Raw genomic sequence first — 25,114 nt, 5'->3', positions numbered from 1 at the left:
TTCCATTGTCTGTGTTTCAGTTTTCTACCCTACTTGCTTTGCAAACCATCCTCAAGACTGTAGTCTCTCCTGACTGTTGCAATCCATAGTATCTGCACTTCCATACTATCTTCCCAAGAAAAGCTGGAATAGCCTTTTCTAGTGTTAACATTCACACCACTTACATTTGTTTCAAACAAGGACTCCCTCCTTCTCACTGCTTACCTAGCACCTTCCGTCATCAGTAGCTTGAAATAGCAAGTGCTGTTTTCCCCACTACATTGCCTGACTACCCATCAACATTTCTCCCCAGGGCCTCACCCCGTGGCTTTGCTGCAGTACAAGTTACCTATGTTATGATGCTTTCATTGTGTTCTGACCTGTGTTTTTCAACTCATGAATAATTTCAGAGTCATCCTCTTTTCTCTGTAATTAAAATTCCACTGTATGAATACTGAATGCTAAAACAAACATTGCTTATCATTTCTGTTCTCTCAGTCGCCAAATTCAGTAGTTGATCCACCTATTAAGCACAATGGAAAAATAAATGCAATACCAAGATACAACACTGTCATGAACGCCTGGTGAGAATGGAAATTAGTGCTAGTTTAACTTTAAATGGTAACTGCTTCTAAATCAAAAAGATATGCTTGTATGTAAATTTTTCACAAGAGGTAACCAAATCCCAGTGGGTAGTTGAGAATTCCAGCCCTGCTCTGCCAAACAGGGATACATCAGATAATCTGGTGCAGAAACAAAGGACTTCATATTTGAGGTCCATTCTTTGATATTGAAGTTTATTTTTCTGTGTTGCAAAAAAGCAGGGCTTAAAGAATATGGCCAGTAAACTCAAGTAGCTTAGTAAGGAGAAGTAGTGTCAGTGGGTAGAAAACATTCTGTGTTTGTTTTCAGAGCCCCTTATGGAAAGGCAGTGGATATGTGGTCAGTAGGCTGCATTCTGGGGGAGCTGAGTGATGGGCAGCCCTTGTTCCCCGGCGAGAGCGAGATTGACCAGCTCTTTACCATTCAGAAGGTGCTAGGCCCTCTGCCAGCTGAGCAGATGAAGCTCTTCTACAGCAACCCTCGCTTCCACGGCTTGCGGGTAAGAGAAAACTTTGGGGTTTTTTTAATTTGTTCACACAGTATTTGTGCTATTGTCCTTGATGCCATGAAGATTCTTTTCATTTCAGTTGTGTTTAGGGTTATCTACTGCATGCATTTATTTGTAAGCAGGCTATTTAGATGATAAGGCATTTGTAGTTCGTAAGTAGAATTCTGATTAGACCAATATTAAGTTGTTTAAATATGTTTATTTTACTGTTAAAAGTGGATTCAAATCTACTTTAATTTCTTTGACATTTTTGGCATGCAGGTTAGCATTTATACCCAGTTTAGCATTAATCTGCCATAGGTGCACTCTGAAGTTTAGTGGCACGGCTGTGTCAGTTTAGGGTGTGAAAAAATCATGCCTGCTCTCTCAGGCTGCTGTGTCAGGAAGTCTGAGCCAAGGATGCTGCTATGATAACAAAAGAGCTTTCTGCTATTTGGTTTACATTACCAGGTGAGCTGGCGTAAGCTATGTGATGAAGAAAAGAATCTCTTCCTACTGACAGCATTGTTCCCTTTTCAGGAGTTTGCCAATATCCTATGTTGGCAGAGACTCACTGGCATGGTGAAACTGCCTAAGCTGAAACGTACAATGTGGCAAGAGCCCAAAAGCAGTATATTAAGTAATGGCTCCGTTGTCTTTAATAACTCCTGGTCACTGACTGTACTTCTGTTTTCTTGTAATTCAGTTTTGGTTGTCATTTTTTTTAATTAACATTGCTTAGAAGGGTGATCTTTTGATCTTGATAAATGGCCTGAAATTGCTAATGTAAAATCCAATAAAGAAATATATAACTATTACATCTGAAAATTAAAGATTGAATACACAAATATAAAGTAGAAAAAAAACCTGATAAGGCAGGAGTACTATATTGTTAAAAAAATAGTGGGTTATATTGGTTCATGATCTAAATGCGTACAGCATAATAATGTTTTAGAAGAAGCTGTCCAATTTTTTAACATGATGTAGAGAATATGCTGAAAAAAATATTACGTAGATATTTTATAAGATTTCACCTGTGGAGCTTTAAGTTTTACCCTGTAAAAGAGAAAACTGAGAGAAGTAAGGACAAAGGGAAAGAAGGGGACATAGTTGTCTTAAAATGTGCTAAGGGCTGCCATGAATTGGATTTAGCTGATGATGGTAGGAAAAGAAGTAGTTGGCTTAAGATGTTAGGATAATTAGCTACAAGGTTAGATAATCTGTAAGAGTTTCTAATCCTCTGAACCTCTGTCAGTGGAGGTTTTTAAAAACACTTTAGACAAGCATTTCTTCCAATGTCCTATATGTATTTGATACTGTTTTAAGGATTGGACCATATTTTCTCTTCTGTATGCATTCTAATAGAAAGTTACATTCAGAATTACTTTTTAATCCTGTCTTCTGATGTGGAACAAAATTTTCCCATGAATTAACTAATACATATAACTTTGAACCAATATTTTTGTAGTGTTTTCCACATTTAAGCCATTATTCAGACTTCAGTTAAGTACTTCTCTTTCTCTTCTCTTCTTTCTCTTCTCTACTTTCTCTTCTCTTTTTTCTTTTCTTTTCGCTTTCTCTTTCTCTCTCTCCTCCTTGTCTTTTTTTTTCTTTCTCGTCTCTTTCTCTCTTGCTCTGCTCTCCTCTCTTTCTCTCTTTGTCTCTCTCTCTCTCCCCCCTCTTTCTTTTTCTTCTTCTCTTTTCCTCCCTCAAATCTACTCTGGTATTAAAATGCCCAGTTTTCTCTAAAATCAGCATCAGTTAGGATCTATCAGGTTCTTGGAGGGTTTTTTTTTTAAACCCCTCTTGAAATTCCAACCTTAATTTCTAATTCTGAAAACACTGACATATACATTCAGCTTTTAAGTTTCAAATTACCATACTGAAATCAGTTTATCTGTTTTATTTGTTGTGAGTTCAGTGCATGCCATACCCTGAGATTCGATTTTTGTTGTTTGTTTCTTTTCAACTCATTGTACTTGACATTATGGTATAGCAATGAAATATTGAACAAATTTTCTTTCATTTGATTAAAAGGAAGAAAAGATTCTCTTTTCATTTCATATGTTTATTCAGCTTGTTTATACATCAGGCAAGATCAGTTGGTGGCAAATCTCAGTAATCAGGAGGAGTCAAATTGATAAAATTGGATGTTCTGCATATATTGGATGTCCTGTGCTAGCTGAAGGGGCTGTCTTGTCTCCGTAACTTAGAAGACTTCTCAACTCAGTTCTTCTAAATCAGTGGTGTATTTAAGTCTGCTTGTTCTGTCTAGCTTCTCATTTTAATTCACCAATGAGTTTATTCTTTCTTGTCTTCCTTTATACTGCTTCTTTCACCATTGCTGTTACTTAAGGAGTCTTTAGTCTGTGGCTCTTGACCAGTGAGTTGTGATCCAGTGTGGGAGTACCTAACTTTGTCAGGGGAAATTTTTAATCCGATATACTGTTTTCTCCTCATTTACTTGTCTAATTAAAAAAAAATGGCTATATTTGGCACCACAGATTTACTGAATATTTTTGAAACCTCTATCAAAGCACCAAGTTTACATTAGAATGTACTGTTGGAAGTGATTGCATTAATATTGATATGATTCAAATTTAGGGAAAGATGAAGCTGCAAGAACATACACTGTTCTTTACAGCATTCATTTGGTTTTCTGCACCTCTGCTCGTTCTGACTATTCAGCTAATGACTTTACTGAATCATTTTAACATTATTATTATATTCCTTCTTTGGAATGTCCAGTCATATATTTGTACTGGAAAAAATCTGACAAGCCTTCATAAAATCTTAAAGTACAGATATCTTACCTTTAAGTTCCAGATGACAATGATGAGAATCTAAAATAAAAATTAACAACAAATATCAACAAAAGCAATTCTATACTTTATTTTTTCCTTCCTCAAATCGTGCCTGCCTGTTTTCTTTCCAGACAGTTAGGACTAGTTTCAAATACTGTCTTCATCTGGTTTTGTCAAGACTAGCTGATAAAGATGCCCTTCGGCAGTGTGCAGTAATTCTCATGGTGTTGCCGGTTCTTACTGCAGCTTGACCAGAGGAATAATGCTGAACCTTAAGTCTCTGCATAGTTGCCATGCTGTTTTCTTGAAGTTTTCCCCTAAAAACATGTTGGAATTGTTGGTTAATCTTTGATACTTAGTTAATACTATATATATACAACAATTAAATTATCTCAAAGCTATTTTTAATCCTTTTTTGGGGGAGGAATATTGCTTATGTTAATTCTTAATCTATTTTAAACCACCCAGCCTTTGTCAGTCATAATGCCACAAACATATTTATATCTCCAACTTGATTATTTTTCATTTGTGATAAATTCTGCTAACAGCCCTCCTAATCAGGAATACTTTCCTTGCTGGACTAGATACATATAGTACATCAGTTGTTTGCTTTACCATTATATTTCGTAATGTTTCAGGAAGCACTCTGATTCCTTTAGCACGTATGATTCCACATGATTTCCATTAAGTTTTATGCCTTTACTCAATATGTAGTTTCTGTTTTTTGAAAGGTTGTATTGATCTATACCTTGTTTACCTTCTCTGAATATTTATGGTAAATTACTTTCACAGTTCCCTGCAGTCAATCATCCACAGTCCTTGGAGAGAAGATACTTGGGAATTTTAAGTGGTGTGTTACTTGACCTTATGAAGGTAGGAAAATGTATTTATTTTTTTCCTGTAATGTGTAGAGAAAGATGTAAATTATCTCTGTTTGCTAATATAATACATCTTAAAAGTATTTTTGAACAAATTCCTTTTGGATATTTTGATATTGCCATTGTTTGTAGCAAGGATTTGATATTTCTGAGAAATCAGGAACATACCCTTTGCAAATGCCAAGGAGAGTCTGTTCAAATTTGTTTGATCTGATAACAAAGTATATTCCAAACAAAAGAATCAATATTATTTGCACCAGCATGCACTGACACTGAAGACCATTCAGATATACTGGTTACTTCAGTAATGCTGAAGTGTGAGTGTTCAGCCTGTGATAAATTTAGATAAATCCACACTGAAATACTGTTACGCTAACCTGAGGAATTGTGCATTTGTTGCTGGATAAGCAGCAGGGCATGGACAGTTGTCAGAGATTAAGTTGAAGCACAGTAATTTCTTTATATGTCTGAGCTCATAATCTTCTGACTGCTGCTCACCTATACACAGCCTGTATGTTAGGTTGCTCTCCAGTCCTGTTTTGGAACAAACCAGCACACTACATGTGATCTGGAGAAGGTGACTCTTTCCAGAACGGTCCCATACTGTGAAATATTCTGCTATGTATTTGTGCCATATTCCTGGATATGCAATGCATTCTCAGCATTGTACTGTAAAAACATCACAGTGGTAAGCTGCAGCACAGCTCTCCCATTATTTCAGCCCCACTGAGCTGAAGAAACATCACAATAAGAGAAATTACATTTTTAGAATCAGAAGGGTATCATCAAAGAGTTAGAGGCAATCTGCAGCAAATATTATGAAGTACGAATGTGGCTAATCAACTCTGAGTGAATTGTGTGGTCCCAAGCGAATCTGTGCCAGTTGTCTTGGAAACCAGGAGTCATGTTTGGGAGTATTCTAGGATAATACCTTTAAAAGTATTGATGTAATCAGTAGAAGTCCACCAAAGTTGTTCTTTTGTTTCCTTTACAGTTCAAATCACTTTCATTTAATCTCCCTGCCTTATAAAAAGAATCAGCATGGCTTTTTGTCTTGGTTTCATGTAATCTGCAAAGTTAGGCTCTCAAAGCTAGGCTCCATATAATTGCTTGTTTCAGTATTATACATCCTTCTCAGTTTTGTAGTTCACAGATAATCTTGACATTATAGTTACCTCTAGCTCAAGCTTTGGTAGCGTGTATTGCAGAATAGCAGCTGGAAGATCGTTCTTCAGACCATTGTTATGCATGCTCTGGTTTTGTTTTTATTTTTTATCTTATTTCTTATATGTTATACCTCAGTGTCTTTTGGGTTCTTTTACTGTGTTTTAAAAGTTACAAAAGTTGCAAAATGAAGTACTTGGATTTTAAGGAATGTAGGTTTCCAAATAATTCCATTCCACTTTTATTTAAGTAATTCTTTTCAACATTTCTGTGAAAAAAGATCAGGGATTCTGTAGAGGGGATATTTGTGTGTTTAACTTTTATTATTTATTTCAGAAGTTGGAAAGTTGCTAAATATTGAGCAAAAGACTACAAGAAAAGAACAGAAGAGATGTGTGGTTAAGTTGTATGCTCTAAATACTGCCCGTACTTTGGTCTATGCCTGTCTCTTCTCTCTGGGCAGTCTGGCACATGCCTGTACTTGGTGTGTTCCTCATTATCTGCTTCCCCAGGAACCTCAGGTCTGATTACTAGATTACTGAATAACCTAAGCTTCAACTTATGTCAGCTGAAGCTGTGAGTTCTTAATATATCTCTAAATAGGGCATTTGTGGTCTAGATGAATGAAGATGAATCCAAGTTGGGTAATCCTGAATTTTACTCCTCTAGACAGGAGACATCCATATGGACCCATGGTTTTGTTGTTCCCTGCCTCCCCTCTCATTCCCAAACTATGCTGTTATGCAAGCATGCATTTGAGAATTTAGGAGCATGCTTTGCATGTGACAACTTGGGCAAACAAGTCATTGAGTATTTCAGCCTTTTCTATATCATCTGCAATTTAGTTGTCTCCCCTATTTAGCAACAGACATGTATTTTCTCTGAACTTTCTTTTGCTGCTAGAATACTTGTAATATCCCTTCTTCTTACTGTTTATGTTCCTTGCTTGCTTTAGCTGCAGACTTTGACCTTCCTAATTTCATCCCTTTTGTGCCAAAGCAGTGCTTTTGTATTTTTCCTTTGTATCCTGTCCTTGACTCTACTTCTTACATGCTCCCTTTTTGCATTTTTGTTCATTAAGAATTTCCTTGTTTAGCCAAGCTGACCTGCCAAAATCTTCAGTCTTCTGTACAATGAGATGGTTTATTCCCAAACTCTCAAAGTTTTTCTTTTTAAGTCGGCTGGCTTTCCTGGACATCTTTACTCTGATGGCAGTTTTTCAGAGGATTCTGCCTACCAATCCCCTAAAAAAAGTTGAAATGTGCTCTCCTAAGCCATGAGTCCTATCCCTGCTGTTTATCTTTCCACCTTTCCTTTGAATTCTGACCTTAATCGCCTCAGGGTCACTGCAACCCAAGCTGCATTCTTTGATCAGATTTGTCAGCAGTTCTTTACTGTTGATGAGCAACTGGTCAAGCAGAGTACAGTGCTCCCCTTGGTTGGTCTCTCCAACAGCTGCATTAGGAAATTTTTGCCAACATAGTCTAGAAATGTCATGGATTGTCTACAGAGGCTGGATGTCTGGATAGTTGAAATCCACTGTGAGGGTAAGGGCCTGTGGTCAGGAAATTTCTGCTTGTTTTTACAGAAAATCATCCACGTTGTTGTTTTGGACACATGGTCTGCAGCAAATCCCTACTGTAACATCGCAAATACAATTTTCTAATCCTGTCTCAGAGACTGTCTGCAGACACACTTTCTGTTTCATACTGGTGCAATCCAGGAACATATACAGAGTGCTATTTTTCTTTCCTCATCCTGCATCCTTCTGAAGCCAGCCATATCCATCAGTGGCCATGTTCCAGCACTTTCCTACCAGTTCTTTGTGCTTCCAGTTATGTTCACAGCCTTGTGATTGCCCATGGACTTTCAGTTCTCCTTGCTTGTGGCCCAAGCTCCGCAAGTTAGTGTAAAGGCACTTGAGGTTAGCCTCTGAACATCCTCTCATCTAAGCAGGAATGTGAAAATCACACTTGTAGCCTTCTCATGTTTGTTTAGGCTGTTTGAGACGCTGCAGTGATGAGCACCAGAAAAAAAATCGGGAAAAAGTTATTGATTCAGTGCATGATTTGTCAATTGGAAAATATAAATACAATATATCTTATGAAAAAACTGCATAGAAATGTTGAATATTTGCTTTGTTGCTTGAACATTTTCCATTTTGAAGCAAATCACAGGATCACAGAGTCACAGAATGGGTAAGGTTGGAAGGGACCTCTGGAGATCATCTAGTCCAACCCTCCTGCTCAAGAAGGGTCACCTAGAGCATGTTAGACAGGGTTGCATCCAGGCGGGTTTTGAATATCTCCAGAGAAGGAGACTCCACAACCTCTCTGGGCAGCCTGTGCCAGTGCTCCAGCACTCTCACAGTGAAGAAATAACTCCTCACGTTCAGGCGGAACTTCTGTGGTTCAGTTTGTGCCTGTTGCTTCTAGTCCTTTTGCATGGGTCAACTGAAAAGAGTTTGTCCCCATCCCCTTGACACCCTCCCTTCAGGTACTTGTACACATTGATAAGATCCCCCCTCAGGCTTCTCTTCCCCAGGCTGAAGAGGCCCAGCTATCACAGCCGTTCCTCATAGGGCAGGTGCTCCAGCCCTCGGATCATCTTTGTAGCCCTCTGCTGGACTCTCTGCAGTAGCTCCATGTCTCTCTTGTACTGGGAAGCCCAGCACTGGACACAGGGCTCGTGATGAGGCCTCAGCAGGGCTGAGTAGAGGGGCAGGATCACCTCCCTCGACCTGCTGGCAACGCTCTTCCCAATGCACCCCAGGAGACCGTTGGCCTTCTTGGCCACAAGGGCACATTGCTGGCTCATGGTCAACTTGTCATCCACCAGCACTCCCAGGTCTTTCTCTGCAGAGCTGCTCTCCAGCAGGTCAGCCCCTAGTCTGTACTGTGCCTAGGGTTATTTTTCCCTAGGTGCAGGACTCTGCACTTGCCCTTACTGAACCTTGTGAGCCTAACTCTCCAAGGAAGATAGAAGGGAAGCTAGTGTGTGGTTAAGTGATTAAATACTACCTTAATGCATATGCAGGTACAGTTTTGTGTGTGTGTGTATGTAAGTGTACACATGCATACAGGTGCGTGCGCTTGCACACACACATACACGTGTGTATGTACATGAGGCTGTTATTTATTCAATCTATATAACCATTAAAAATAGCTATTCTTGTTACTTAATAGTCATTCAAAATTTTTTCCTTGCTCACAATCATACAGTTGAACTATTCCAGGACTTTTTAAATTTCTGCAAGAATTTTTTTTAGCTTCTCAAAATACCCAACCCATTGGTTTCTAATGTTGTAATTTAATGTTTGTTCTCTATGTGTCAGAAAGTGTCTTTGTTCAAAAACGTAACAAATCTAACGAAATTGTAAGGCAGATGTTATTCTGAGTGCATTCTAAACAATTTAGATGAGTCTTTAAAAATATAGGTGGACTTGAACCCCTACTGAAGTAAATATCAGAATCTTTTATTTTTAAAAATATTGTATTCAAAAGAATATTTTTGTTTTAATAAAAATGTTCTGTTTATATTCTTGTTCTATTCATGTTTATAAAGCCTATTTCATTGGTACTGTTTTACTACAGGTAAATTTAATGTTGTTCATTCCAAGCAATATTCTTCTAAGGTATATCCTGAAAAGTATATTTTAAAAAATAATAATATTTGTAGTAAATAAGCTTGAGACCTTTCACTCGAACATTGAACAGAGTATTTTGAAAGTGTTTATTTTACTTGTGTTATATGTAATTTAGTAGTATAACATTAAATTATTCTGGCACTTATGTCTAATTTCAGAAAATCTGGAGATTAAAAAACTGTCCCAATAATGTTCTTTGCTTCATTTTAGTTTTTGCTGGTGCAAATACAGATACTAACACTTGAATTCTGGGGTTTGTTTTCCAAAGAACTTACTAAAGCTAGATCCAGCAGATAGGTATTTGACAGAACAATGTTTGAACCACCCTTCATTTCAAACTCAAAGACTCTTGGATCGCTGTGGAAGTTCACCTTCACGGTCAACTAAGAGAAAACCTTACCACGTAGACAGCAACACATTATCTAACAGGTAAATGCAGTCATGTGACCATTTTACCTGTCATTTGTTATGCCAGTGAGTAAGTTCTTGTCATGCTTAAATTCAACATCATCATCAAGAAAAGTAGTCATTCAACACTTTAGGCACATTGAGAAAGATACATATAGATAAAGATATATATCATTCCATGTTCTGGAATCATATTGTTTCATATTGTTCAAGGAAATTCTTCAGTGCAGAGAGCCCCATGTTGTTCCTCTAACAAAAGAGGTCATCTTCTAAAGCGTGCAGAACAATACCTGCTTTTAATCCTAGTCATGTCTAGGATTGTTCTGCACGCTTTGGAAGATGACCTTTCGGCTTTTTCTTTAGCTTCTCCTATGATATCCAAAAAAATATTCCTCACTCTAACTTTTTAACTGGCTTTTACAGTCTTTACTGGTCTGAGATAGTCACCAAAAAGCTTTAACTCCCTTTTAAATTTTAGGATAGAAGTTTTGCAATTATGATGCCAAGGCGGCAGAAAGAAAAGCCTAGGCTCATAGGAAACGTTTTGTTAATACAAAGCTTTGCCTACCTGCTTGATTTAAAATTACTAGGCTCCTTTTATCTCTAAGCTAAAAGTAAAGGAAGATATCTGTCCTTTTAACTAAAAAATAGTTTAACTTGACATTAAAATTGCTCAATTTATATGAACTATAATAGAGCACGTAATTAGATCATTAAAAGTGGGTGATATAGAAGCATTATCCAATTATAATTAACAAGGTCAACAAAGATATGAACTTGTCTAAACAGTCATTTCTCTGAGTTTATTTCTCAGTAGTATATCTGAATTCTAGATTATGATAGAATTAGATGCAGGGATAAGTAAGTTAGCTCTGAGCTAAACCAATAGAATTAGATGCAGAGATAAGTAAGTTAGCCCTGAGCTAAACTGACCTTGGTCCATCAAGGCTAATGGGCACAGACACAACACGGTTTAGTCGTGGCTGCACTGTTTCCAGGGCTAGCATAAGTCCAGAAGCAGAACTGTTTTTATATGCCATAAAACCTGAGCTAATAAATCCTCCTAAACTCAGGATGAATGTTTGCAGAACCAATTCATGATCCCATAATAGCCCTGTAATTTCAAAACCAGGAGAGCTGGAATGTGCAACAAAGATACTGAGTGGCCCTGCACCAAGTCCATCTGGTTCCAGCAAGTCTAGTACAGTTTGGGGAATAAGTTAGTATGCCAAGAACTGGGATAATGCCAACTTCTGCAGGGGTCTGCGTTCCTGTGTTAGACCTGGTTGTCCTATAGGGCTCACTAGGCCACGCTGAACTCAGGCACGTTCCTTTTGGATGTCTTTACCAGCACAGTATACTCTATTTTTCACATCACCATCCTCAGACCAGCATTATCTGGCTAATGGAGCATTGATTGTGTAGTTTTTTTGTCAGTGTTGGCATGTTTGATTATTCTACCTTAAACTTGGTATGCCAGATATATTTAAGAATTTTTTCAATGGATATACAACTAACTCTCATAATGTAGTGTACATTAGTGATCTACATATATATTATTCACACATACATATGAATATGCAAACATGTATGTTGGATTTTTGAAGCTGTGTTTTAAAATATTAACCAAAGCTGAGTTTGTCTGTCAGGGTTTAGCCAATAAGAAACAACAATGTACTAACACTTGCAAATCTGTTATTCTAGGGGAGTTCCTGCTTTCTAGCTGGTAATATTTAATCTCATTACAGTTAAATTTTTTGTTTTTAAGGGTGCCTCCATCTTGACATGAATGTGCTTTTATTAAAATTGAGATTATTAATATATGACTATGTTATCTGGTGTATTAATCCTTCTTTATGCATTTTGATGTAGAAATCAAGCCAGCAAAAGTTCTGCTTTGCAGTCACATCACAGATCAAACAGCAAGGATATACAGACTTTAGGGGTTGGCCTGCCAAGAGAAGAGGGTCTTCCAACAAATGAAAGTTTTTTAAATGGAAACCTTCCTGGAGCTGCACATAGTCCAATGCATGCAAAAAAATCAAGCAACCCACCTGGATCTGGCAACAAGGATCTAGCCAATAATAACATGCCACATCTTCTCAGTCCAAAGGAAGCAAAAGGAAAAACAGAATTTGATTTTAATGTGGACTCAAAAAGTTCTGATGGTCCAGGTACAAAATACCTGAAGTCAAACACCAGATCTCAGCAGAACCGGCACTCATTTGTGGAAACTTCTCAAAACAAGACTGGGACGCTGCAACCTGGTGATAAGCATAGTCGCCATAGCTATATTGATACTATTCCACAGTCTTCTAAGAGTCCTTCATATCGGACAAAGTCAAAGAGCCACGGAGTTCTGACTGACTCAAAATCGGTGGGCAATCTTTCTGAGGCTAGGGCACAAGCTGCAGAACCAAACAGCAGTAGATATTTTCCATCCAGTTGTATGGACCTGAACTCTCCTACCAGTCCAACTCCTCCCCGACACAGCGATAACAGGACTTTGCTCAGTCCGTCTGGGAGGAACAACCGCAGTGAGGGTACCCTGGACACCCGAAGACCATCGACAAGACACTCCAAAACAATGGAGGAGTTAAAACTGCCAGATCACGCAGATGGAAGCCATTCTCACTCGCTGTCTGCTCCACATGAATCTTTTTCCTATGGTCTAGGTTATACCAGTCCTTTTTCTTCACAGCAGCGCCCTCATAGACACTCTATGTATGTGAGCCGGGACAGAGTGAGGTCAAAGGGCTCAGAGGGTGGCTTAAACGTAGGGCAAGGGATGGCAGCCAGAGCAAACAGCCTGCAACTGTTATCTCCACAGGTGCAGCATAAGTCACTCACAAGGTCTGTTGGCTCTTCACGAGAAGACTGTACAGAAGATACCAATAGGGTTAGTTCAAAATACTGCCTGTAATGGAAGACTTTCCTTCCTTTGTATCTTTCATCTAGGGAAAGTGTCCTGCTTTCTCTCTTCTCTTTATTTGTTTGCATAGTTGTTTGTTTATTTGTCTTGTTTTAAGGAATGTTAAGATTTTTCAGACAGGCTTAATATTCAGAGCTTGAAGGAAGAGACTTAAAAAAAAAAAAAAAAAGAACTATGAATGCCATTCTTTTAAAGTCCTAAAATGTGAGAACAGACAAATGTGTCTGTGAGTTTAAAATATAGTAAGTAGTTGCTGTTCTTTGGTTATGCTCTCTGATGTCATTTTTACCATATCGTTTTCCTTAATTAACCTTCTCTTATTTGGATTTGGGGTTTTTTGCTGTGTTTTTTCTTGTGTATCTTTTTGCTATGAAAGCTAATTTTAAATATTTTGGAAGTGAGATTTTTCACTCACTTATAGCAAAGTGTTATGGCTGAAATGGCATAATTTACTAGCGGAATATCAAAACCACTGCAATATTTCTCCTGATTAGTATAATAGGAAACAGGGATAGGCTAGAGCTTTAATAGTGACGAAACTACTGATTAACTGACTCTGAAACAGTGATGCAGTGATAACTGTCACTAGATGTCTTGTTATGTTTTAATGTGATCATTATTTCGTGAGTCTAGAGCAAGGACCAGTTTTAAGTTGATTTACCTTCCTTATATAGCACTTCTGAATTACTTGAAGTCTTACTCAGGGGAATCGCATTTGTCCCTAAGTCTTTAAATTGCCGCAGCATTGATGCAGATTGCAGCAAAATGGTGCAAAGAGAAGTACAGAAAATGAACGTTTTTTATACATGTATCTCTGGTAAAGTAACTTTTAAGGAGAGAACAGCTTGCTCAGATTTGTTCACAAATTGAAGGAAGTTAGAAAAGATCTTTAAAAGTTACTTAAGATCTAAATAATATGTTTTATAAAAGAGACTAAAAGACTTTTGCATACTTAGAAATAAGAAAAATTTAAAAGCTAGGAAATATTTGTAGCAGACTTGATAGCAGTCTGCAAATACCGTAAGAAGTTTTCAGTTAGTTGGTGGCTCTTCAATTCAGTAGGAAAAAAGACATAAATCTTTTCTGATGTTTTCTGCATATTAATACATCATTTTTGTACTTACCATCTCTCCTCCATTCAGGCTTACCTATCTTCATTATAAGGAGAAAAATTTCATCAAAATAGGAGAAGTGCAATCTAATTTAAAAGAGAATAACCATTTAAAAGGCATTATAGCAGCTCCATTTCAAAACCAGGTTTTATTTCTTTTTTTTATATAGTCATTTTCTCTCTCTCACATTTAATTGAGCTAGGTGTTACTTATTCTTGAAGATGTTGCCGTAAAAGGGCAGTAACACCAGCATTTGAATTTGATAATAAAAGCTCACACTACCTTGTACTCTTCTTGTATTAGGATCTTTTCCTGCAATATGTAGAGAATGTTATTTTGATAAGCAATTTCAATTTTACTTCATATTATGTAGAGACAGAATGTCCTTATCATTCTTTCTCTTTGACAGTTGGTTGACAAGCCTGTATATTAATTAGAAAAATTGATGTACTGCCCATTGCTTCTGATTTTGTTCATTTTGGTTTGCTTTGGAATGAGTGCTTGAATTAGTTACTCTAATTATTTGTAAAGTACGTGTCTCTATATCTTACGGGCAACATCTTTAAACTTCAGTCTTCAGTTATATGATTTAATTTTAAATAATTTTAAATTTACTTTTAAATGTATATTTCAACTGAAGGCTGAAAGAAAATACTATTCTAAGTGCTCTTCAGCTATTTTTTCTTTGTTTTCTTAAGTTTCAAAAACAAATTAGAATTAAATGAACAACCTTCTTATTAAGCTTCATAAAGGCATTCTCACAAAGAAATAATTCTTGGGTTTTCTCCTATCCCATCTATTTTATTTTTGACATGCTCTAGATCACAAATAAGAAAATTTCTCTTTTCTCAACATTACTGAACTCGCAAGTTCAAGAATAACATAATTGTTCTCCTTGTTTCTTTGTTATATTCCTATTAATTTTTTCTCTTCAATTCTATTGATTTTGCTCCCTCCATACTTCCCTCCTTTTTTTCTCACTTTCTCTCCCTCTTGCTTCTCCTGCTTCTCTCTCTTTCCCCCTCTTTCTCTCTCTTGCTCCTGTTTTTTTTTCCCTCTCCCTTCACATTTTATGACGTTTAAAGAGAAAACATTCTTTTTTTTTCCTGGCTTTAAACCTTTGAAAGGGATTTAAAAAAAATAAAAATAAAAATAAAAGATGTTCAGTGTTAGCTTTGGGGCTTTATATGTCTTAGTAAAATACTTTGGGGGGGGGATTCTTTTTATTTTTTAGGTTAGTGTACACAAAAAGGGTCAAGCAGAAGAAAATGAAATACAAGTTGCTATTACTGTCTCTTGTAGCTTAACTGCTGACAAGAGGTATTTTACACAAGTAGTAATTTAATCAAATGCTTCAGCCTCTTGTAAATTTTAGAAGAAGCAAACTGCAATTTAAAGCATTGTTTTTAGCTGCATTTCTCATCATGGCACAGTTTCAAGAGTTGTTTTATCTGTGCCTGTGAGGCCAGGTCATTATTAATAAAAGGCAAAATAGATTTTGCACACTACTGTGAACTGAAATCAGAATCCTTTTGATTTTTAACCTTTTGTTCGTTTTGGACATTCTAGATATATAGATATATGTATGTATGTGTGTGTGTGTGTGTGTGTGTGTATACATACTATATATATACGTATATACATACATATATATGTTTCAGTATAATTTTCTGTGTGGTCTTGGAGAGATCATTTAATTTTATCTGGTCTTTATTGCAGAAATAATTGTAGCAGCTGGTTCATTTATGATTAGGGTTAAGTCATATTTGGCAGCAAATTATGTGCATATCTGTTTCTAAGGACATGCTTAAGTTTTTGGTTATAGTACTTTCCAGAAAGTACTTTATTCGGTAAAATAGAGTTGATGGTATCTTTTTTCTGTCCTGTCTGACTTAACTATTTAGCTTACAAATTTTTAAGTTCAGAAACTACCTCTTATTATTTGTACAGTAAACTTTTTGACTGTTGGTACCTCTAGGTGCTACTGTATAACAGCTGATAAGAGAGAGTGCTGTAGTGTTGCATTTATCACAGATTATATGCATTTCCTTTTTCCTTTTTAAAATTTGCTATTAGCAGAGTGACCAGATCCCATCAGAAATGAATTTAACAAGACCTCCAGGAAAAGATTCCTCCAGAGATGTTACAACTACATTTCATTCACGGCAAAAATCTGAGGTCTGAATCATGCTAAAGTCTTTAAAATTACAACTAAGGGGCAAAATCCTATTAATGCCATTTTTGTCCTTTTGGCAAAAACAAAGCAAAAACAAATAATTATTAATTCCATAATCTGTGGTTTGATAATGGCAGTTATTAATTAAATGACAGGAAAATTGTGTGTATTTGAGTTTGGGATTTCTTGCTTATGTACGTTGGTTAAAAACAGTGCAGATCACTTTGTGTTCTTTAATTTTAAATAGTTAACTATTCTTCTGTTTAGGGTGGAACATACCATGATCCACACACGGAAGATGGAGCATCTACTAAGGAAAATAGAATTCTCTATAATGACCCTGTTCCAAGAAGAGTCGGCAGCTTTTACAGAGGTAATTTTATGATGGATCTTTCAAAATTAAACAAGAGTTTTAACACAGAATATGACTGAAATAGTAGAAATGGATACTGCAAACTAACACAAACAACTAAAAATGTTTATAGGAAAAACAGACCAGGGTGGCCTGCTAGGTAATATGTAGTAACTGTATTAGTATCATTATATTATTTATTTGTAAATGGTAACTCACTTTGATTGAAAAGTATATCCGGTGCAGTACCTAGTAAAACACAAAGTAATTTTATCAGAGAGTTAACTAAGATAAATGAAAATTGCCAAAGTAAATGTTTTAAACATCAATTCCTGTCTTAAGTTCTTAATAACGTTATATCTAAACACCTTTGTACCTGTAGCAAATTAATATACTTGTTAATCTATTTCAGATAGTGTGATAGGTATGTAGAAATGAAGTTCTTACTTTAACCAGTAAAGTCCTATATTCGTGTGTTTTGTTCAGATTTACTAAAAATCAGAATTTTCTTCTACAAGTAAAACACATTTATGTAATTCTAGTTCAGAATAAATAATAGAACAGGAACGGATACTCTAAATATATATATATATATGTATGCACATACAGACACACAAACATACACTGCTGTAATGTGATAAACAAAAGATGGTGATTTGTACTTAAAAGGTGGTGATTTCTGAGCAGCTGCCTCACAGCTAAACCTGGTTAATCCTTTTGAAAAGGAGGAGGATGATAAGAAGCTAATTACTGTCCTGCTAGTGTTAGGATGCTTGTGAGACTCTGCTGATCATTCAGAACTCCCAGTCAGCTAAAATTTGATTATGAGTCACCTAATAATCCTAAGTAGAGTTGCCAGTCTCCCACTGATCCTCTTTGGGTTCATCAGTTGGCTGATGACCTGATTTAGGCATGTTAAAATCTGCCAATCCTTGTAAGTATCCCATTGAAATATTAAAACTTGTGAGCCTATTAAAGTTTGTACTGTTTTGGGCAGTGCTTTTGAGTTTACTAAGGTTTTAGAGCACATGGAACAGAGAATCTTCAAGGATCCTCAACCCTGAATTGGTTTTATTAATCCTTGAAACATTCCTATAAATTGGACATGGATTATGTATATATTTGTGTACATATACATACATACACATACACATAATGAAATAAGAAATTCCAAGGAAGAATGACTTTTTGTAAATCATGTGGTCATGGCTAAGGAAACTGTAGGTCTGGGATTGAATTGAATTCAGTACCGTATTACAAACTAGATATTGCTTCCTCTTTAATTTTATCTATGAAACAAATATATTTTATTTCACAAATTTATTTATGTCTTTGGAAAAACAGTGCTATATTTAAATAATAAATTGATAATAAACCTATTGACAGAAAAAGTTACTATGAAAAAGGTAAATTCGTATTTGTTCAGTTCTTAAATATTGACTTCCAAGTATACAAGAATTTGTGTATTGTGACTTAAATAAAAACTTGTTACAATCCCCTGTTCTATCGTCACATTCCATTCAGATGGCTGGTACGGCATGGTGCTGCAGTAATGGTGCAACCAGCACCTGATTTGTTCTTAATCCAGTACAAATTTTTATGGTGGGTCACACAGTTTTGATACCAAATTTATTTTTAGGTATGTATAACTGATTTTCAAAAATCTACAATAGGAATTCTGACTTGAGTACAAGAGGTGTGTTACTAAACAAAATATAGCATCTGATTTTGATCCTTTCATTTACACTGAGTAGTATCTTCCTCTTAGTAGTTGCATTAAAGTCCACATTAAAATTTTTCAGGCCAAGTGTTTTTCAGGCCTAAGTGAAGATAAAATGTAAACTGTAGTAATTAATGTCTTTAATGACGGTATTTCAACTGTTTATTCCACTTCCTATTTTTAAATATCATTTGCACTTGTGGATCTCTATAGATAGATATAGTGTCAAAATTCAAGAACGTGTTGTTCAAGTTCTGATGATGATAATACACTATAATAACATCATCTTGACAATGTCACAAAAAACTAGGTTTCCAACCTGTGAAAACGTACAGTGGTTTCTTCTAGTTGTACATAAAGTACAGCAGTATCTTCCATCTTCTGTAAAAGTAAAGAGGAAACAGATAACTAAAAGATGTGACTTTTGATGGCGTTCAGTATACATTGTTTACTATTTCTCTGTTCAGTTCCATCTCCACGTCCGGAGAGTACATACCTAGAAAACAATGTGTCAAACAGAGCCCCTGTGTTACCAGCAGACAGCAGCACGGTGGCAAACCACTCAAAGAGACAAACCACCTTTGATACCTGGTGAGTTGTTATTTACACAGATGTGTAGAAGGTAGCAGGAAAAAGGGGACTGTTGAGAGGAAGAAATTACACAGAAAACCAATTTTTTTCCCCTCTAGGCTCTTCATTTCGAAAAGAATATTTTGTAACTCTTTTTTGAAATTTGTGATTGTCTATACCTGCTTAATTGCTCCCTGTGAGTGTACTGAAATAGCATTGCATGATTTTTGTCCCCTTTTAAGGAATAGGACATACTTCATTACACTATTGAAACAAATGCGTTGAAATTATATACTTTTTTCTGGTCTTTCCTGATTTTTTTTTCCATTATCTATCTTTGGTTAAAGCTAATAGAAAGTACCTGTGTGCATATAGTGTGGATAGCAAGGCCATCTATGGATTCCAGAAGCCTGAAGTGTCAGACAAATGGAAAAAAATTGTCAAACTGCATGTTTCCATATATAAAATAGGACTGTATAAATGAAGAATATAATATTCGCCCTACAATGGGGACTGCTGCTCTCTTTTTGCTCATGCACCACAGAAGGAAATAAGTGCATTCTATGGGATAATGGACTAAGCAATATCTTAATGGTGTATATTGATTTTAAAAGATTAAAAGCACCACATGACTCCATTATATAACTTAAAACAATTAACTATAATTATGTGAATAGAATGACGGTGTGCATACATAGTTTTGCAGGACTTAAAGGGAAATACCTTAATTTCGTTTCTATGAGAACTATTCAGCTCTAAAATATTCTTAATCTTCTACTTTGTTCAATTACAATAAAGCTCACTCCATAAAAATAAGTAAATGGAGTTTCAAAGGATTGGTGGGAGGAAGGGATTATGTATATTCTCATGAGACAACTATACTTCATATCACTCTGAAACACTGCTTTCTGAAAATGTGGTAAAACCATGCTATCTAAAGAACTGCTGCAATGATTTGTTAACTTCAATGTATTTTCACATGCACAACCTGTGAGTTACCTGTTTTAAGGAAAAAAAAAAGAAAAAGGAAAATGGGGAAATAAAGCCCAACAACCTGTAATTCAACTTTTATTCAGGTTGTATACCTGTGTCAGTAATAGATGATGTTTATTCCAAAGCACTGTTGCCTCCTCTGATTCAGTAGACTTCACTTTCTACCCTTCAGTAGCCCCACCTGCCTGTATTTTTATGGCAGTTGATTTGGGGATCTGGTCATTTATCTGAAAAAAAAAATGGTACTTATATTGTGACTTACTTTTATGTGACTAAAGAAGGTACTGTTTGCACTATTGAACCCTTTTACATATTTTGTTGTCCTTCATATCTGAATCTCATTATCTTGCATATAACCTGACCCAGTGGAAATTTTGCTTTGCTTTCTATATAATTCAGCAATGTATTTCCTTCTGTTATGTGGTCGCTACAAGGCTTATGCAATATTATATTAACTCTGAACTGAACTTAATAGCATATGTTGTTAGAGCTGGTTGGGAATTTTTTGACCAAGTATTTTTTTACTTAAAATTCCAAATTATCAGAAATGGAAAATTTCAAAGCAACAAATTGATATTATGAACTAACCTTTTATTGGGAAGGTTATTCTGCTCCAGGATGGAATTATCAGTGAAAACAAGTGAGGTATTCACCATACAATAGCAAATACTCTGGGTTCGGTGTTATTTCTTAGAACACGAAGAATTCAAGTTCAGGGCCTTTGTTCTTTGTTATATAAATCAGAGGAATGAACCAAGGTCTTATATCCAACCAGTGAATGCCCTGAACCAGAAGCTGCAGGTTGTTCTGCAGCACATTCTCTATTTTGCTCAATATCTTTTCTTGAAGCTGTTTCATCTTGTTGAAATAATGGAAGGACCTCAGAAATGCTGAGCATAGGCTACTGATTGAGGCCCTCAGTGAACTTTGAGACAATTAGATTTAAGTCCTTGCTCCAGTTAATATACTTAAATATTTCCACAAAGTGGAACAGCTCCTTTGAGAGAAAAGCCCACAGAAGAATAAGCACTTCTTCTTGTGAAATGGGAGAATGGCAGTGCCCTCAACACCAAGCTGTCTGCTCTTTTGGCATGCATTTCTCTTTCTCTTTGCTTCTCCTACTCCCTATTATCCTGAAGTGTTTCCTGCCCAGCTCTACATGTTACTCTGTGCAAGTTGTCTTGGCAATGGTCTAATGTTGCAAAATTGTTCTGTGCCATATATGCGGCTTAATCAGATTCTTCAGTGATGTAGAGACTGTTTCTCTACTTAATTTTCTGTATAGAAGTTGTGTAAATGCCTATGCAAATGTTGAAAGCTCTAATGGAATGTGATTCTGCTTACATCAATGTTATGATGAAGTAAATATTCAGTGTTCTACTGGCATACATAACTGGTACGTGACAATTCATCTAAAATTGTGAGTGACGTATTCCACCTGGACTTGCCACTACTGTAAAATACTGCTTCTATCATACTAATGCTTTCTGTTGCCTTTTTTCTGTCAAAGATTTTGTGAGTTTGTTAGACTGAATTGTCACAGATGTTCCTCTGTCTTTGTGTGCATATTTTCACTCTGTCCTCACTGTCCTGCCTCTATAAAATAAAGATCTTACACTGCTAAACTCGACTTTTGTCATCAGGATTTACTTTTAAATTACTAGATCATTTCTGTACTTCAGAAAACTTGGTTTGAACAAAGGCAAACTGTTCAGCTTTCCCCAAAATATTTTGTTTACCTCAGTTCAATTTCCTCTGAATGACCTTGAACTTCTCTGTCATTTTTTCTTCTTTAGGTTCAAGAACAGATGTTTTAGTCTTTCACTTGTTCAAGCTTTGTCTTAATAGGCAAGATACTTTACCTCGTTCTGCTAGTGTGCCATAATATGGACCAGAATTAAACCTACCACTGTTACAGTACCAAGTGTCTCTTTGTGGTGAATTCTAACATGCAGTACTTTATCTCATATCCTACTGGAAGTGCTTGCATTTATTGTATAAAGATATTTGGGGGCTTCTGGAAACCTGTTGTTTAGAATGTCTATGTCCAATTAGATATATTAATTCTATGAGAAACAGCTGGTTGTATCTTTGCTAGTATATACTGTATCTTCCTGCAAAAAGAATGTATATTCGTATGTATAACACATATATCTTTATACATTTTTACTTTTATCTAAATATATGTATTTATTTAGATACAGATATGCACATATGTATAAACATACACACACTTTCTCCGTTTGTCACTCAAAAAAAAATCCCACACTCGTAGGCATGTTATCCATCTACCATTAGTTTCAAGACCCTGGAACTACACAGGCTATTACAAACATGAGCCAACTGTTCGTAATCTTGCTGTTTCAGTATCAGTGTAGCAATATAGTCATGGCAGGAGTCTGTCTGAGAAGCCAAGTAGCTAGTTCACAGTGAAGTCTATGAAACTAGAAGGTTATCAATACCAAAGCAAGCTAGTTTAAAGTTTCCTCAGCTGTGTCTGCAATACAGCCCGTTTCTGCATTGTAAATACTTTTCAGTTCCATTACAGATTTCTGGAATTTTTCTAAAATAATGAAGCAACTGCAAAATTTGTAACTTGCAAACTTAAAAGTTAGCTATGGTTGAGGCTTTAGAAATCTGCTCTGCATAGCTTGAAGATGTTCACACTTCTTAATCATATAGCTTTCCTGTTGACCTTTCCTGCCTAAGACTCTTGCATATGTATTGTCATCTACTATGTTTGCCTTTTTATTTTTGTCTACTTGGCAGCATCTGAACTTCCCTATCAATGCATGCAACCTCTTTTCTAGTAACCAGTATTTTTTACCATGTCCTTTCCCCTGTCATCAGTGGTTTTTGTTTTGTAGTCAAAATTAGATGATGCAACCTAGGGCTATTTACAAGGAAATTTTCCAAAATTTGTAGTCATTGATATTCTGCCTGAGAAATAAACCTAGTGAAGTATATGCTTTACAACTTCATAGAACCAACCACTTCCAAATTTAAATGATTACTAATCTTGCATAACGTGTGTGTGTGCATGCATGCGTGTGTGTGTGTGCGTGTGTGTGTGCGCGTGCATGCACAACCTGAGGTGATATATTTGCAGGTAATATAGTGGTTACAGCAGCTTGTGGGTGATATTCAATATAAAAGATGTCATGTCTAGATTTTATTGCAGTTAATAAATCCCTCTTTTTCACCTGAAAAATTTGTACTATTTTAGCAGAGTTCAGGTCTGACCTCTGATTTTTAGCTTTCAGGGCCAGATTTTAGGCCAAGAAATTTTACTATAAACTTCAACATTTTGAGACTGAGTTATGTTAAGTAAACCACGTATTTGAGGTGCTTCACTAGTTTCTGACGTTTTCTTTCTCCATTTATGGTAATACTAACTACTGAGGATTTTATTTTAAGCAAACCCAAAAGTTAACTTTGAGAATTAATAACTCTTCATTTACCTTCCAAAGAAAATTTCAGATCTTTGAATAGTTCTTCCTTTTAGAGCAAACTCTTACTCATGTAATTGTGAGCTGTTCTGTAAAGAGAGTAGTAAATTGGCAGTTAAAGATGATTTATAAAGCAGACTGCCTGTTGAGATTAGCATAGCTGAAAAAATAACAGAAACAGACATGAAGAATTACCTACAAAAAGGAGCACAGCGGAATATAATCCCATCTATGGCAGCATGAATGCAGCATGCTTCCTATTCAATTTTTTAACTAGTATTAAGACATACTAGTTTGCTCACCTCATGCATGTTTGCTTCTTCACCTCATTGTACCTGCATGAAATTGGATGCCTTTCTTCCCCAAGGACAACAAGTGCTAGTGATAGTTAGAGAATTTCTGTTTACATATATGTTCCCAAGTGTCTCAGACCAGAATAGCCAGTGACCCATATTTTATGTTCTATCCGTGCAAAAGGATCAAAATGCTAAAATAATGGAAAAGAGGACATTTTGCCTTTGGTTTCTGCTTGACTGTGAGCACTCCAAATGAGGGCTCTTTTCTGCATCTTTTAAGATTGGAGACTTATTTGCTAGTAAAAGACACTGAGATTCCTGTATAACTGCCTCCAAGAGCTGAGGCTTTATGCAAAATAGCAAGACTTCCAGTTACATTGTAAGAATAGACAGTGCTGAGTGACTGTACAATCCCATTTCTTCTGATAGTCTGAATTTTTGCTATGCTGTCCATTGTCTGAAAATCTTTGGGAATGCCTAAAATATCCCGGTGTTTCATACCATCGATCAAAATGTTCTGCTCTATTTTTACTCAGCACAGAATCCTTGTGTTGAACTTCCTGCTATAATGCTATATATGTTCACTCTCTTCACATAATGAGCATGTGTTTTGAAGCAGTTCCTTTTCGAGGTCGGTGCTTTTTCAGACAACAGTACTGCAATATGAGTCATAGGAGCTGGTGCCGTAAACCAGTCAGGGTAAAACCACTGGCTCATGGGTAAGCAGCAATTGGAAAATGAGCAGAGTCCTCTGCCCCCTTATTTTCCTCCTCTGGCTGCTAACTATAGTTTTAGGATATTATGGCACACAGCTTCACTTCTCTCCTCTTTCCTCGTCCGGGTTCACTGGGCCAGAGAAAAGAGTTACACTTGAGTGAATCTCTATCTGAAAGTGTGGCCACAGTAGTCCCAAGTTTTATTCGGAAGATAAAATTCATCTTTAGAAATAGAGCCTCTCCACTTTGGAATGGACTTTGGAGCGGAAAAGTCATAGGAAGGGATTGAAAAATTCTAAAGTACAAGGCAGAGTAACTGGGTTAGGACTGTCATTTGGTCTGAGAGATTGGTTCCTCTATAGCGACATAGTCGCTGGGTTAGTAATTTGCGCTGGGGGGCGGCTTGGGACCTGTTTGCGTCTTTGTCTTTAGGTTGCGTTTTGGGAATGGCACAGAGCCGACTGTGGAGGCGCAGTGGCTCCTCTGGGGCAAGGCTTGGACGATTCTGTTCTCAGTGCCCCTTGCATTACTTTCGGAGCACAACCAAGTTACTTGGAGTGCATATTTTCCTCCAAGCTTCCTGACAAACTAAGGAAGATGAAATTCATAAAAATCACTTAATGAACAATTCGGAGGTGTTTTGTCTGTCTTAAGTCAGCCTTGTGAGTTGTCAGAATCTGTAAAGCTGTCAGTAGTGTTACTCTTCACCGTGGCTTTCACTGTGCTGCTGTAAGTGAATAATATGGGACTGCCATATTGCTGTCATACAGCAGTGCCAAATACTGGGGCCTGATGGAAATGGGAATCCTTCGCAATCCTGTAGTTACTT

At 36.5% G+C, this 25,114-nt stretch overlaps 1 protein-coding gene across 4 annotated transcripts in view; it reads left to right on the top strand.

The window, feature by feature from the left end:
* Positions 1-25,114, top strand: part of CDKL5 (cyclin dependent kinase like 5) — a 113,548-nt gene that overhangs the window by 78,108 nt on the left and 10,326 nt on the right. For 3 of the 4 annotated variants that reach the window (XR_009958224.1, XM_062574268.1, XM_062574250.1), the window contains exons 9-15: positions 892-1,081; positions 4,666-4,746; positions 9,830-9,990; positions 11,842-12,868; positions 16,090-16,191; positions 16,457-16,562; positions 18,729-18,852. Coding sequence is in view for 3 of the 4 variants with exons in the window: in XM_062574268.1 (XP_062430252.1) it covers positions 892-1,081; positions 4,666-4,746; positions 9,830-9,990; positions 11,842-12,868; positions 16,090-16,191; positions 16,457-16,562; positions 18,729-18,852 (1,791 nt within the window). In the remaining variant the exon portion in view is untranslated. The remainder of the gene's footprint in view (positions 1-891; positions 1,082-4,665; positions 4,747-9,829; positions 9,991-11,841; positions 12,869-16,089; positions 16,192-16,456; positions 16,563-18,728; positions 18,853-25,114) is intronic. The other variant, XM_062574258.1, reaches the window with a different exon arrangement.

The sequence above is a fragment of the Rhea pennata genome, chromosome 1, assembly GCF_028389875.1.
Source record: "Rhea pennata isolate bPtePen1 chromosome 1, bPtePen1.pri, whole genome shotgun sequence".
NCBI classification, from domain to species: Eukaryota; Metazoa; Chordata; class Aves; order Rheiformes; family Rheidae; genus Rhea; species Rhea pennata.
This window is presented reverse-complemented; position numbering and strand designations above follow the sequence as displayed.